General features: G+C 46.2%; 1 protein-coding gene across 2 annotated transcripts; it reads left to right on the plus strand.

Annotated features, from left to right (window-relative positions):
- The first annotated feature begins 3,347 nt into the window (after positions 1–3,347).
- Positions 3,348–14,371, plus strand: LOC118362570 (pecanex-like protein 4). 2 transcript variants are annotated; one of them, XM_035742998.2, is made up of 11 exons: positions 3,348–4,031; positions 4,241–5,007; positions 5,135–5,314; positions 5,500–6,038; positions 6,126–6,226; positions 6,378–6,500; positions 6,717–7,077; positions 8,794–8,897; positions 8,993–10,101; positions 10,244–10,430; positions 10,616–14,371. In XM_035742998.2, exons 2-11 carry the CDS (start codon positions 4,310–4,312, stop codon positions 10,865–10,867), a joined length of 3,654 nt encoding a protein of 1,217 aa, XP_035598891.1. In that variant the 5' UTR covers positions 3,348–4,031; positions 4,241–4,309; the 3' UTR covers positions 10,868–14,371. The 2 variants fall into 2 exon arrangements, with proteins under 2 accessions (XP_035598891.1, XP_035598890.1); XM_035742997.2 differs by having other exon boundaries at positions 3,348–3,565.
- The last annotated feature ends 1,857 nt before the right edge of the window (positions 14,372–16,228 follow it).

Here is a 16,228-nt window from a genome sequence, read left to right on the forward strand (position 1 = left end):
AGGGCTTGTAGGCCTGTTGAAAGGCAGATCCTCACCAGACATCACTGGCAACAACGTCGCCTATGGGCACAAACCCATCGTCGCTGGACCAGACAGGACTGGCAAAAAGTGCTCTCCACTGACGAGTCGCGGTTTTGTCTCACCAGGGTGATATTGGATTCGCGTTTATCGTCGAAGGAATGAGCATTACACCGAGGCCTGTACTCAGGAGCGGGATTGATTTGGAGGCGAGGGTCCGTCATGGTCTGGGGCAGTGTGTCACAGCTTCATCGGATTGAGCTTGTTGTCATTGCAGGCAATCTCAATGCTGTGCGTTACAGGGAAGACATCCTCCTCCCTCATGTGGTACCCTTCCTGCAGGCTCATCCTGACATGACCCTCCAGCATGACATATGCCACCAGCCATACTGCTCGTTCTGTGCGTGATTTCCTGCAAGACAGGAATGTCAGTGTTCTGCCATGGCCAGCGAAGAGCCAGGATCTCAATCCCATTGAGCACGTCTGGGACCTGTTGGATCGGAGGGTGAGGGCTGGGGCCATTCCCCCCAGAAATGTCTGGGAACTTGCAGATGCTTTGGTGTAAGAGTAGGGTAACATCTCAAAGCAAGAACTATCAAATATGGTGCAGTCCATGAGGAAGAGATGCAATGCAGTACTTAATGCAGCTGGTGGCCACACCAGAGACTGACTGTTACTTTTGATTTTGAACCCCCCTTGATTCAGGGACACATTATTCAATTTCTGTTAGTCACATGTCTGTGGAACTTGTTCAGTTTATGTCTCAGTTGCTGAATCTTCTGTTCATACAAATATTTACACATATTAAGTTTGTTGAAAATAAACGCAATATGCAGTGAGAGGACATTTCTTTTTTTGCTGAGTTTATAACAAAACATGCATCTTGTTTGCCACAAGGCAAAAATGTAATACTGCAACAAATGTGGCAAATAAATTCACCTTTTGTCCTGAATACAAAGTGTTATGTTTGGGACAAATGTAAAATCAACAAATTACTGAGTGCCACTCTCCATATTTTCAAGCATAGTGGTGGCTGCATCATGTTATGGGTGAAAAAGAAACGTAATGAAGGTAATCACAGGCAAAATCCTAGAGGATAACCTGGTTCAGTCTGCTTTCCACCAGACACTGGGAGATTCATTTATCTTTCAGCAGGACAATAACCCTAAACACAAGGACAAATTTTCACTTGAGTAGCTTACCAAGAAGACAATGAATGTTCCTGAGTGGCCAAGTTACAGTTTTGACTTAAATCTACTTGAAAATCTATGGCAATACCTGACAATGGTTGTCTTGCAATGATCTACAACCAATTTTACAGAATTTGAAGAATTATGAAAAGATTAATGGGCAAATGTTACACTAACCAGGTGTGGAAAGCTCTTAGAGGCATACCCCCAAAGACTCACAGTTGTAATCACTTCCAAAGGTGCTTCTACATAGTATTGACTCGGGTATGAATACTTACTATGTAAATGAGATATTTCTGTATTTAATTTTCAATACATTTGTAAACATTTCCAACATGTTTTCACTTTGTCATTATGGGGTATAGTGTGTAGATTGGTGAGAAAAGACAACAATTCAATCCATTTTCAATTCAGGCTGTAACACAATCAAATGTGGAATAAGTCAAGGGGTATGAATACTTTATGAAGGTGCTGTATGTAAAGACAAAACGGGGACGAGGGTTATATTTGAGTTTCACTGTGGCAGGATTACAGGGTGTAATATGGGTTGTTGAGACTGCTGAGGGGTTCTTCCTTTATTGTGTCTTACATGGTGCATAGATTGCTTTTTTTCAAGATGACAGAAGAGCATAACCTCCTGTCCAACCCCATCCTCTCAGTCTTAGCTGACAACAATTGTAATCTCCTTTGCTCTAGATGATCTTTCTTTGTGTTTATTATATATATTTTTTTATCTCGATTACTCCCCATGATCCTCCTGTTTGGCCTCCTTCCTCTCTTCCCCTGACAGAAAAAAATAACATCTGGAGGGGCCAGACAAGTTATATAAACCGCAATCACTTTCATTATACTAAAATAACAAAAGGAGCTGAGGATTTGCTCTTTTTATATTAAACGATGATAACAAGGAGTTAAAACGTAATATTAATATTAGTAATCCTTTGAGTCTTCGGTTACTACATGATTCCATGTGTTATTTCATAGTTTGTATGTCTTCACTAGTATTCTACAATGTTATTGTATTAGTGTAGAAAATAGTAAAAATAAAGAATAACCCTTGAATGAGTAGGTGTGTCCAAACTTTTGACTGGTACTGTATAGTAATAGTCTTGTCCTATTTTGCCTCTAAAAACAAGGGGTCCACTCCCACCATCTCATTATACCTAAAGGACTTGTTGTTTAATGATGACTGTTTTAAACATCAGCTGATCAGTGAAGATTTTCATGAGATGAAGCCATTTCCATCCTGTTTAACCCCAAATGATGTGTTTGAAATAAATGTTGAGGGCAATAACAACACAATCTGCTGTGAGTAGTGCTTTACCGACACTGTATGGAATCACCCCCTTTTACACGTCTACAAGTCCCAACATCCTGATCCTTTTTGGCCATATCACAATCCCTGCGTCTCAGAGGTGGCTCTCAAACAACCCTGAACGATGAGTTGATCTTGACCCCAGTGAACTGACTACGGTCCCTGTTTGTATACAGTAATGGGAATGGAAATCCCTTATCAATTACCACCTATCATAATACTTAGCTATACCTATCCATAACCCAATGAGCACCATATGATGAAAAGACGTCTTTCAACCAATTTTGCTCTCTGGGTGGGAAGGCAAAACAGGAAAAGAGCAGTTCAATGCAAAAATCAAGAATAACCCCTGCTATATGACAAACTATTATTCATCCCATGTCTGAATAATTCTGTGTATGTATTATTGGATCAGGAAGCAGCTAACATTCATATTGTTGTGTCAAATAGACCATTGAACCAGTGGAGGCTGTTGGGGGGACGGCTCATAATAATGTCTGGAAGGGAGCCGATGGAATGGCATCAGACACCCATGTGTTTGTAGTTGATACCATGCTATTCCACTCCAGCCATTTCCACGAGCCCGTTCTCCCCAATTAAGGCGCCACCAACCTCCTGTGTTCTGAACAGTTGGCTCGACACAAGAGAATACTACTTATATAATTGATGCCGCCAGATGTTAGGGTTGTTGTTTGTGTTTCGTCATGGTATAGGTGTGTGTCTGGCTGTCGAGTGGGGTGGGAGCAATGAATGGGTGGAGAGGATGGATATAGGTGGAGTCTTTTTTTCACGCCCACTCAGTACACCAATTGGTCGAAAAGTGCAAACCCCGCCTATCCTAGTTGGAGCACACGCCCTCATCTTGTTGTGGTTATGCTTTGTTAGCCAGCTACCGTTGTTAGCTAGCTAACTATCATTGGTTATCACTGGGAAAGACGCATCTAGCCATCTGTTTTGTGTCTTAACAAATTGCCATACTTACTATTGAAGATGAATAAGACAGCCGTTTGATTCGAAGGATATCCCTTCTCTCAATTCATAGGTAACTTTAAGTAACATAGCTAGCTAACGTTAGCTACTATAAGCACTGCAGTTTGCTAGCAATAATGGTAGTTAAATCTGGACATCTAGCGTTATTCGCCTGCTATCGGTAGCATCTAGCTAGTTAATGTTATTGCGTATTTCAAGTAATATTCACTAACCTTGTGTCTGACATTCGCTAAGTAGCTAGTTAGTTATCCCATCCCATAGATGAATGCAGCTAGCTTATATTATGTTTTATTGGTAACCTTGTTGCGCTAACGTTGCTAGCTAGCCATCATTGTTTACATTTGAGTCAAGGTTACTTCGTTTATACAACATCTACTGTAGCTATGCAATAATATTGGCCTGACTACGAACTTAGTCATATGCCACCACTAATGACACAGCCAGGCAGCCAGCTCCCTTTGTCAGCAGTGGAAAACTTACCTAGCAAACCTGTTGACAACAATGCATAACCATATTTGGTAGGTTGAGGGAGTTTGTTCCATTTAATTCTGTGTTGTTTTTTTTTTTACAATACATTAGTTGTTTCATGGTATTCTACATTGTTTATCAATATTTTCATAATATACCTGGCATTGGTGTTTATTCAACTGCTGTCTTTGTATCGAGTAAATTTGATCTCCTGCAGCATTAATTTTATGGCAGACAAATGACTCAAGCTGCCTCTTAGATCTTGTCCTATAGGATGACACGGAAGTGTACTGCGGCTCCGGGGAGATGACCTGCACCCCCCTAGGGCATGGTCAGGATGGGGCCAGATGTGCCCCTGCTCAATGAATACAAGCAGGAGTTCTTCTGGAAGCGCTTCCCTCAGACGGTGCTGGGGGGTCCGCGCTTCAAGTTGGGCTACTGCGCCCCGCCTTATGTCTATGTCAACCAGGTGGTCTTGTTCTTGACACCATGGCTGTTAGGTGGCATTGGCACACTGCTGTGCCAGCTGCAGCTGCTGGAGGAACTCCATGCTGCCATGCTCTCTGGTCTGCTCATGCTTGGGGCAGCAGTGGGTGTGCAGGCCCTGGCACTATATGCTGCCCGCAGGAATGCCATGGTGGAGCGCCTGGGAGTGCCCAACATCCTGGCTGATGAGGAGGAGGTGGAGTTCACCCACTGTGTAGGCCCAGAGACGGTGAGGTTCATCGCCCCGGGGAAGAGGTTTGGACTGAATGTGGTGCTTCACACCTTGCTGGCAGGGGCCCTCTGTGGCCTGGGGACATGGTATGTGCTCCTGGGCAGGTTGACTGCACTGTATGGCAGTGTGGGTGTAGCCTTGGTGGTATTTGTCCTGAGCTGGGTGACTCTGTGTACAGCGGAGTACTCCCTTATCGTTAACACGGCCACAGAGACGGCCACATTCCAGGCACAGGACACCTATGAGATCACCCCACTCACCCGACCACTCTACATATTAGCTTTCATAGCTGTGGACCTAGCTGATCGGTAAGATAGAAATAACTAAATTGGCCTCAATGATTGTTCTTGAACTTGTTATGGATACATTTTCAGAGATTATTCATGACATTTTGTGACTCTTTGCTTGTTGTTTTTTTCCCATGCTGGTGTCCAGATTTACAGGTCCAGTGCCAGAGCTCCAGCTAACCAGTCAGGTGCTTCATGTGGTCTTCCTGGTCCTGCCCCTGCTGTGGGCGCTGGGTATGTTGTCACCACTGGACGCCCTCCTCCTTTGGGGCATGGAACAGGCTCTGGTGTTCGGTTTGGGCGGCTCTCCCATGTCCAGTAACCTTAGGTATATTTTCCTTGCTACATCAGTTGTTTTTGTCAACATTTACTTTGTCAACATGTAGGTACATCTGATTATACTTGCCACTGATTAGGTTCCCTGAGATCTTTATCATATGCCTGTTTCCTTGGCATGGTTGACCTTGAGCAGCTCTTCTCTGACTCTCTGTGTGCTCTCTGTCCTTCCTACAGATTGCTGGGGATGTTCGCCATGTCTGTATGTGTTACTGTTTGTACCTTCTTCATCCCGTCCACCTTGGGTGTAGTCCTCTTCTCGATGGCCATGGGGTTTCTGCTTAGTTTGGATCTCAGCCAGTTTGGGACTTATTGTGGAGGAGGGTCCAGGGGAGCCTGTGGTGATAGTGGATGGCATAGGGGGGCATCGCCTGCCCCTCCCAGCTTGTTTGGCTGGCGGCTGGGCTGCAGTGAGCTGCTGCTCTACCTGGGGCTGCTGCTGGGGGCCATGACTGAGGCAGGACTCTTACATCACTTCCTCAGTCCCTCCCAGACCCAGAACTTGGCCAGGGTTTCTCAAGATGCTGTCAGCTACCTCCTCATCGCCCTTTTCATCATCTGCTGGGCTCTCCGAGAGATCCAGGGAGCCTATGTTTTTGGAGGAGTGTTCCTCAACCCCCTGTACCCAAGAGGAATGGCCAATGTCCGGGTGTTCAAGCAGCGGAGCAGGGGTCTCCACATGGCTGGGGCTATCAGGAGGGTGCTGCTCAATCTGGGTGAGCTTATATTTTTAATTTAGAGCTTGCCCTGTCATTACTGTAAAACTATATACATGCATCTTATTACTTTGTTTTACTTTGCAGTGTCTCCCTTTGCAATGGTTGCTTTCCTGGCTCTGGATGGCTCTATTCAGCAGCTCCACACAGCCTCTCTCAGCGTGGGATTCACCCGGGCCTTCAGAGTGGTACACATGGATTCTCTTATGTAGAACCTAAGCATGTTTATCAATGAGAGATTTGCTTTCCAGTGACCTCATCATGACCATTTAATCCTCAGACTGTTATTAATATGATTTAGGTCATGATGATTGAGTCGTGGGTCTCTGTGCTGTGCAGGTGTGGCAGAGCTCTGAAGATGCCCTGCTCCAGATGGTGGTGGTGGTGTCAGTGAGGCTGGCTGCAGGGGACACCAGACTGCCTGGGTGGGACAGCCTGGGCACAGGGGTCCAGCTCCTTCTAGTAATAACACATTCCATGACTTCTGGTATAGAGTTAGTTAGGCATGACATTTAGTAAGGTCACAGGTTAAACATTGTCATGCTTAAGTCATTGATTCATTGTCTACTTGTTGTTGTTTTCCCCAGAATGTTTTTCTCCACTGAAAACAAAATCAAAGCAGTACTACTGAGTCATGGTTCAGTCACACTCTTTTACATCCCTCTTTGCCCTACCCAGGTGGGCCTGCTGAGTGATAGGCTGCTCCAGTTCCTGTCCAAGCTGAAGTTTGCCCTGGCCGTGCTGGTGACCTCCTGGACAGAGAAGAAACAGCGGCGCCAGTCGGCCGGGACCCTCCTGGTCCTGAACGCCTCCCTGTGTCCTCTGCTGCTCTCTGTGGTGGTCCTGTCAGCCATGCTCTCTGCTCCTCTGCTGCCCCTTTTCACCCTGCCCATCTTTCTGGTGGGCTTCCCCAGGCCTCAGCGCAGTTGGCCTGGGCCCGTGGGCACTGCCTGCCCCTGTCCAGACTCCATCTACTACCAGCAGATGAGTGGGAGCCTGGCCTGTGCTCTGAGGAGTGCCTTTGCCAGAGGATCACTTGGTTAGTGGGTCTCACTCTTTAGTTTTCTCCCTCTTACTTTCTCTCTCTTTTTCTTCTTGAAGGTTCTTCCCAATCATTGGTGCAGTTAGTGTTTTGATATAAGTGTTTAATCATTTCTAGACATGGCTTTGTGTGTGAAAATAATGTAGCTGATACAAGATTTAATCTATGCCGTTGTACAAAAAAATGGACATACGTTGGTGTTCTGTTCTTACTGCTAGTGGTTGGAAAATCCTTTTCCCAACAGTAGGGTAAAAGAGTCAACTGAAAAAACCTAATGCAGTATCTCAATGAAATGATCTAGGCTCTATTGTGAAATGTATACTATTTTCCATGTTACTGATAGTATACATTTCACAGTACAGAGCCTAGATCATTTAATTGATATACATTATGTGTTGAGCATATGTTCTCACGGTGTTAATAGTGATCAATCACGATGACACTGAACTTTTAGATCAGCTGAGCAGGGACTGTATGCAGATGAAATAGCTGGGTGGGGGAGCCTCTATTGGTTTCATATTAAGAGGAATGTTGTGAGTCGCTCAGTAGAGCCGCCCGGTATAATGCAAGCTTGCAGGATCCAGTTGTGCTTCCTGTGAAGTGATCCGAACAAAATCACTCTTATCTGTGATAATTACGTCAATGTTTCCACACCGTTAACCTCGTAATACTCTTAACCTCACTGGAGCCACTTACTGGAGCCACTTTCAAACACGTTGTTCGGGGCTCTATTTTCTGTCAGGAAGGGGGCAAGGAAAAAACAGCAAGTACAAGCTTCATTATTTATGGGTTGACGACTCAAAAGAGACAAACTGCTACAGGGATGTCTTCACTCCATCTTTTTGTTTTCTTGGCAAGCTGGGGGTGCCTGAGCTGTGATGTATAATTTAGGCTAAGCGCTTGTTGGGTCTTGATACACACAGTAGAAAGAGGAGGGTTTGGAGTGTAGCGTTCTCTTTTTTCCGCTACCCCCTCTGTGACATTGTGGGCAGCGCATCAGTGAGCGGGAGTGGAAAACGCACAGCGTGTCACTTCCCATCATGAGGCGGCGTCTGACTATTCCAAGACGTCGCTATGGGATATGACATTATCCTTGAGCCATGAGAACACGAGTCAAACTTGAAACAAAGCAACTGTCGCTCTGCCACTGCCATTTCACAAAAAACATCTGTCCTTTCTCCCCTCTGTTAACCAAAAATGAAAGGCCCCCTCGTACAAAGTCTACACCCATAAGAAGAATGAATATTTAGAGACTAGTGGAACGTCCAGGGCAGAGAAGAAATTCAATATTTAGATCTCTGTGCAGTCAGGCGGTTTCAACTGTATCATGACCTTCCTGTACAACTGAAATGATAAGCATCAACCTGCAGCTCATCCGGCAGCCAAGTTATCCACAGAGTCAGCCGAGAGACTCACTACTGACGCTAAATGAAAGGGCTGTGTGACCAGGAGGCACTCGTCTATGTTGTATGTCTATGATGTATGGACTCCAAGCTTTATCATCTCCAGACCACAGAGGACATCATCTCTCTGACTGCATGACCTATAATAATAAATTACCACTGGGATGACTGGGACCAAATCTAACACCACTCAAATGCTGCGATGAGAATATGCTATGAATAGAGTCAGCCTTGTCAAAAAGCTTGGCTGGGGGTAAGTGTATGAAGAAGCTGATAGGCCTAAGCTTGTTTTCTTTCCTCCCCTCGTAAGGTGCTCTGACTCCTGGCTCCCACTTCCTGGGTCGCTTCCAGGACCGTGTGGTTTGGATCATGATTTTAGAGAGAGGATATGGCTACTGTACTGTCAACATCAAGGTAGTGGTTCTTTAAATGGTTGTTATTTGTTTGAATCACTATTTTGGGGTGAACATGCAGTGTAGACAACAGATTTGACGGTTGTTTTATTTTAGGGTCTGGAGCTGCAGGAGACCTCGTGCCACACGGTGGAGGCTCGGAGGGTGGATGAGGTGTTTGAGGGGGCCTTTGAGCGCCCTGAGCGGCTTGGCCTCAACCAGGGGATAAACCTGCACTGGGGAAACGCCCTCACCCCATGTGCTGCCCTGCCTGTGCGCGTCTACTCCGACGCCCGCAATGTACTTTCGGGCATCATTGACTCGCATGACAACCTGAGGAAGCTCCAGGATGACTTCCTGAAGGCCCTGGTGTGGCTGCTGCTGAGGAATTGTGTCCAGAGACTAAAGGCATTTCCCTGGGGCACTGAGGCGGGGACAGGGGGCGGGGGCACGAAGTCTCAGTCCTCCCAGCTTGGCCAATCGACTGTCACCCAGCCTGCAGAGGCTATCATGGTGGAGTCCAACATCTCCTCTCTCAAGTTTAGACGGGACAGCTCCAGTTTGACCTCCTTTGGTGACTGGTCAGATGAGGATGACCTGTTTGGGCCTCAGCCAGCCAGGCGGACAGTGGCGTTGGTAAGTACGGAGGCCCAGCTGGGGGAGACAGTGCTCCAGACAGGCCCCTCACTGCCAGGCTCTGTGGAGATGGACAGTCTGTTTGAGAACATGGCCCTCTCTGCCCTTCAGCCCTTGCAACCTCTGGGTTTGGGTCTGGGTCTGCCAGCTGTGGACAAAGGCAGGAACCCTGAAGTCCCCCACACAAAGTCCTCCGGCACCATGGCCCATGAAAACTTCAGTTGCCCCCACTCTGAGTTGTTCAGCCTGCCCCCTGGGTGGAGGACAGCCCCCTTGTTACCATTCCGATTACAGCAGCTCACGCCTTTGTTCCCTGAGGAGTGGTTTCGGTTCACTTTGGGAAGGTTGGCGCTGGCCGTTCAGGACGAGGCTTCGGAGGATGTGGCCAAATCCCTGAAGGAGGATGGGGGGCTGAGGGACCTCCATGCCCAGGTGGCCCTGTCATGCCTCATCTCCCTGGGGGCAGAGTCTGCCTTCACCAGCCCCAGCTATGTGTACAGGGTGTACAGTGGGGACGTGCCTTGGACAGAGGGGCTGAAGTGGCTTTCTGAAAACAAAGAACTTTACCAGCTTGCACTTAAGGCTTTCAGGTAAAGAGGGCAGGGGTGAAACATGGGTGTAGTTTGTGCCCAACTTAGAGAATCTAAAACTTGCAAACTGGATGTGTGTTATACATATTCAATGTTTCTATCCAAAGTTTGTCCCTGTAACTCCGGATCTATTTGCTTTCAGGTACAGTTTCAAGCTTCTGTTTGATCAGGCGAGTTTGGGGCCCATGGAGAGTCTTGATGAGCTGTTCAGCACCCTGGAGGAGTATGAGAGGGACTGGTACATTGGCCTGGTGGCTGAGAAAGGCTGGCAGGACAGTGTCCTACAGGAGAAACCTTTCCTCTTCTCACTGGGCCATGACCTCACCATGGTAACCTTACTGACCACACTGTTTTTCTTGTTACTAAGTAACCCACTATGGTAACCTAACAAACACCTGTTCTTTGGGTTAGCCATAAACTTGGTCTTTGTTGGTAGCATGTATTAAGTGGTCCTGTCTTTGGCAGTGGTCAGTACAGTAAGTGACCCCTACCTGCTTGTCTCCTCTCTCCACAGGGAACTTACACAGGGCGGGTTCTGTCCCTGCAGGAGCAGCTGGTTCAGGTAGGCCATCTGAACGGGGAGGGGGTGCGTGGCCAGTGGGCTAACCTGTCCTGGGAGCTGCTCTACGCCACCAACGACGACGAGGAGCGCTACAGCATCCAGGCCCACCCCATCATGCTGAGAAACCTCACTGTCCAGGCAGCCGACCCCCCTCTGGGGTACCCCATCTACTCCTCTGTCCCCCTGCACCTCCCCTGCTTCTAACACCCAAACCTTGTCCTCTCCCTGGGACCTTCAGACTCTCCTCTGCTGGCCTCCTATAAACACCCCGTCTCTGGTTTGCCCAGCTTTATCACTGGGTAGGCCCTATGTTGTGGCCTGTATGTGTAACCCGTCTATTTCACTAGGGTATCCTAGGAGGGCACCTATAAGGCAGATCCAAACAAATGGTTTCATTCATGCAGGAGCGACAGCACAATACTTATGTTCAAAATATTTACGTAACTTTTACCAAATGTGTGGTACTAGTTCAAACAATGAAATGTGAGTGTTCTGGGAAAAATCTATATTTACAAGGGATACGTTTGTTCAGAGGTTTTTTTATCATTCACATACTCTTGAACAAAGAGTTATCACTTGTCAATTAAATGTTTTCTTTTTGTACTGTAACGTTAGTTGCAAATGTTTTTGTGGAGTTTGTTTTTATCCAACTTATCCGTTGTACTTAAAGTGATCAGATACAACCACCTTCCGCAGAAGAAGACCGCCAACACAGTGCTCCCAATTACATGATGAACTTATCTTACAAATGTTTTCCCTCAAATACTGTTCCCAAAGGCAAAAAGGGACAATGATTTTGCTTTTTTGAGGATGTGCCTTGGGTTGGACTTTGCAGTCTTTGTAATGTGGTTAGTAATTTTTGATGCCATCCTTTTGTTTACAGTTCACTTGTTTACAGTTGAAGACAGTTGTATTTGTCATGTTCTCCTGTACATACTGTTTTCGTATACTGTGATTTGTGTATGGTGTGTAATTGTACATACATAAAATAGATTTTTTCCCCCCAAAGGAACCTGATAGTCTATTTACTGGAGATTTATCAGTGCTATAGACATTCATTACAGATTTGTGGTTGGGCATTACCTAATTATACTCCACCTTCCAAAAAAATCTATCTATGACTAATTAGAATTAAGTTAATTTTTCTGTCATCACTATTCTTCTGCTTTGTAAATAGCGCTGCCAGCCTTTTAAAGCGTCCTAAAAAATGTTCCCTTTCACCTAAATAGAAGAGGCAATTAACCCATTTCCATGTGGAGCTTAAGCATTAGGAATGCAACAACATCATTGAAGTCTACTTCAGGAAGTCTTGGGGTTTGATTCCTGCTCCCAAGCAAAAATGAAAGCAGGAAGCACCAGACCCCAAGGTCTATTAAAAAAATGGTCCGATGAAGCAGATGCTAAACTACAGGACTGTTTTGCTTTCAGACTGGAACATGTTCCGGGATTCTTCCGATGACATTGAGGAATACACCACATCAGTCACTGGCTTTATCAATAAGTGCATTGAGGACGTCGTCCCACACAGTGACTGTACGTACATACCCCAACCAGAAGCCATGGATTACAGGCAACATTCGCAATGACCTAAAGTGTAGAGCTGCCACTTTCAAGGTGCTTTCTAACCCGGAAGCTTACAAGAAATCCCGCTATGCCCTGCGACGAACCATCAAACAGGCAAAGCGTCAATACAGGGCTAAGATTGAATCATACTACACAGGCTCCGACGCTCGTCGGATGTGGCAGGACTTGCAAATTATTACAGACTACAAAGGGAAGCACAGCCGTGAGCTGCCCAGTGACACGAGCCTACCAGACAAGCTACATCACTTCGAGGCAATCAACACCGAGGCATGCATGAGAGCATCAGCTCTTCCGGGCGACTGTGATTACGCTCTCTGTAGCCGATTTGAGTAAGATCTTTAAACAGGTCAACATTCACAAGGCTGCGGGGCCAGATGGATTACCAGGACGTGTACTCCGGGCATGTGCTGACCAACTGGCAGGTGCCTTCACTGACATTTTCAACATGTCCCTGATTGAGTCCGTAATACCAACATGCTTCAAGCAGACCAACATAGTCCCTGTGCCCAAGAACACAAAGGCAACCTTCCTAAATGACTACAGACCCGTAGCACTCACGTCCGTAGCCATGAAGTGCTTTGAAAGGCTGGTCATGGCTCACATTAACACCATTATCCCAGAAACCCTAGACCCTCACCAATTTGCATACCGCCCAAACAGACCACAGATGATGCAATTTCTATTGCGCTCCACACTGCCCTTTCCCACCTGGACAAAAGGAAAACATATTCGAGAATGCTATTTATTGACTACAGCTCAGTGTTCAACACCATAGTACCCTCAAAGCTCATCACTAAGCTAAGGAACCTGGGACTAAACACCTCCCTCTGCAACTGGATCCTGGACTTCCTGACGGGCCGCTCCCAGGTGGTGAGTGTAGGTAGCAACAAATCTGACACGCTGATCCTCAACACTGGAGCTCCCCAGGGGTGCGTGCTCAGTCCCCTCCTGTACTCTCTGTTCACCCACGACTGCATGGCCAGGCACGATCATTAAGTTTGCTGACGACACAACAGTGGTAGGCCTGATCACCGACAACAACGAGACAGCCTATAGGGAGGAGGTCAGAGACCTGGCCGAGTGGTGCCAGAATAACAACCTATCCCTCAACGTAACCAAGACTAAGGAGATGATTGTGGACTACAGGAAAAGGAGCACAGAGCACGTCCCCATTCTCATTTACGGGGCTGGAGTGGAGCAGGTTGAGAGCTTCAAATTCCTTGGTGTCCACATCACCAACCAACTAGAATGTTCCAAACACACCAAGACAGTCATGAAGAGGGCACGACAATGCCTATTCCCCCTCAGGTAACTAAAATGATTTGGCATGGGTCCTGAGATCCTCAAAAGGTTCTACAGCTGCAACATCGAGAGCATTCTGACCGGTTGCATCACTGCCTAGTACGGCAATTGCTCAGCCTCCGACCGCAAGGCACTTCAGAGGGTAGTGCGTACGGCCCAGTACATCACTGGGGCAAAGCTGCCAGCCATCCAGGACCTCTACACCAGGCGGTGTCAGAGGAAGGCCCTGAAAATTGTCAAAGACCCCAGCCACCCCAGTCATAAACTGTTCTCTCTACTACCGCATGGCAAGCGGTACCGGAGTGCCAAGTCTAGGACAAAAAGGCTTCTCAACAGTTTTTACCCCCAAGCCATAAGACTCCTGAACAGGTGACCAAATGGTTACCCGGACTATTTGCATTGTGTGTCCCCCCAAGCCCTCTTTTACGCTGCTGCTACTCTGTTTATCTTGTATGCATAGTCACTTTAACTATACATTCATGTACATACTACCTCAATTAGCCCGACCAACCAGTGCTCCCGCACAGTGGCTAACCGGGCTATCTGCATTGTGTCCCACCACCCGCCAACTCCTCTTTTACGCTACTGCTACTCTCTGTTCATCATATATATCACTTTAACCATAACCACATGTACATACTACCTCAATAAGGCTGACTAACCGGTGGCTGTATATAGCCTTGCTACTGTTATTTTCAAATGTCTTTTTACTGTTGTTTTATTTCTTTACTTACACACACACACCTTTTTCTTTCACACTGTTGGTTAGAGCCTGTAAGTAAGCATTTCACGTGACAAATAAACTTTGATTTGAATTGTAAAGTAAGAGAACGCTTCATTTTTTTATTTTTTTTAATCAGATTTTTAAATGCAGATAGCCACAGCGTTTTATGTTCTGGGAAGAAACTTCACTGTCAATCAAGAAACAAGTTGAGGCTTTTGATAAAATATTAGATGGCATCTGCACACTAAACTTGCTAATTAAGTTGCCTTTGTGGAATGTTTAATGACACGTTTGACAGTGTGCATTTTCTTTCCATCTTCTCTTTGCTTTATCTTGGCCAGGTCGCAGTTGTAAATAAGAACTTATTCTCAACTGGCCTACCTGGTTAAATAAAGGTGAAACATTTTTTTTAAATAATTCTTAGACATACCCGTCTTGAGCATTCCTACAATACAACTGAACCAAAGGGTGACATTGTCCATCCAAACCCTGACACTAAAATGTCTGGTCAGTCAGAACATGACCTTTCTGCGTGGCCCTCAGCTGTCACTGTCTGGCAGAGGCCACCAGACATAGTGGTCAGTAAGTCAGTTACTGCCGCTGGGAAGCAGTCATACTCACTGCTATACCCTGGGTAGTGCCCACCCCCTTCTCTTTATCACACTGAAGCAAGGTCAGTAACAGCTGAGCCCCCCAGCTGCTAAGAGACAGCTCTAAATAGTGTCTGCCACACTCTGCTTTCCTCAAGTATTTTCAGACTGTTCACACAGAGTCCCCCTATCCATGGCCTGGAGAGGCAAGGTACACCTTAGGAAATGTGACAGCAAGCCCATGCATGAACAATGCCGAGTGTGATTCACCCATTCTGTCAGAGTGCTGGTCCTCTGTGTAATACACTGAGCTCTGAGTTATAGTCATTCTATAAGCAAGACAAAAAATGTATAGTTTGCGGCTCAAAAAACACATTTTGTAATCGACATCATGTTGAGAGACCTACAATAAACCAATACAAACCAGGCCAACCTTGAAGTTCTGCACCCTCTTCCTGCCCAGGACATCAGTGATGAACCAGGCCCAGATGAGAGCATACTGCCACACATAGTTGAACAGCAGAACAGTCTGCCAGGCGAGCCACATCTCCTTGGCGCCATTGGTTATACCCACCAGGATGAGACACATACAAGGACTAGTAGACATCTTGTGTTGTTGGTCCCCAGCAGTGAGAATAGCCTTAGATAGGAAAGGGATGATAATTAAATTAATGTTAATTAAATTAACACTTTTTACAAAAATGCATGGTCACTTGAATGACAATTATTTGAAAGACCATTGGCTTTCCAATGAATGTGTGTCTGTGACATCTTGACAAGAACAACAATTGTGATGCAATTGTAATGTGTCCAATGTCAATCAAACATTCAGCATGAATTCAGCAAAAAATGTAACATGCGAGTTAAACCTTTAAATGAATTCTCACAAATTTGCAGTGAAACCCATCTTTCACACTTCCTCTGTGAAAGTGATCTGGACTGTGACAGTACAGGCCCTGGACATACTGTGCTGATGAGCATCCTTGGGAAGTCAGCTCTGAGCAAAGATAATTGAAGAAGCCCTGTGGACAGAAGAGATTGTTATCTCATGTCTCACTCAATGTATGTGTCTAGATGGTGTACATCTACAAACGGGCAGAGGGCAGCCCATGATTGATCTCACTCGAAGAGCATGTTAACTGGCAGAGTATCACAGTTGCCAGGGGTGCTGCTTACAGTCACTACACTGCATGAGCCTCGCTGCATCATGTGGGGCAACACCTGCTTGGTGAATGACACTGTGCCCAGGAAGTTGTGTTCCATCAGGACCTGGTACACATCTACACTGGTCTCCAGGGACAGAGAATGTTGGCTGCGGCCACCATTGTTAATCAGGATGTCAATCTGAATGGGCATCGAGAGGGA

Source organism: Oncorhynchus keta, chromosome 29, assembly GCF_023373465.1.
Source record: "Oncorhynchus keta strain PuntledgeMale-10-30-2019 chromosome 29, Oket_V2, whole genome shotgun sequence".
NCBI classification, from domain to species: Eukaryota; Metazoa; Chordata; class Actinopteri; order Salmoniformes; family Salmonidae; genus Oncorhynchus; species Oncorhynchus keta.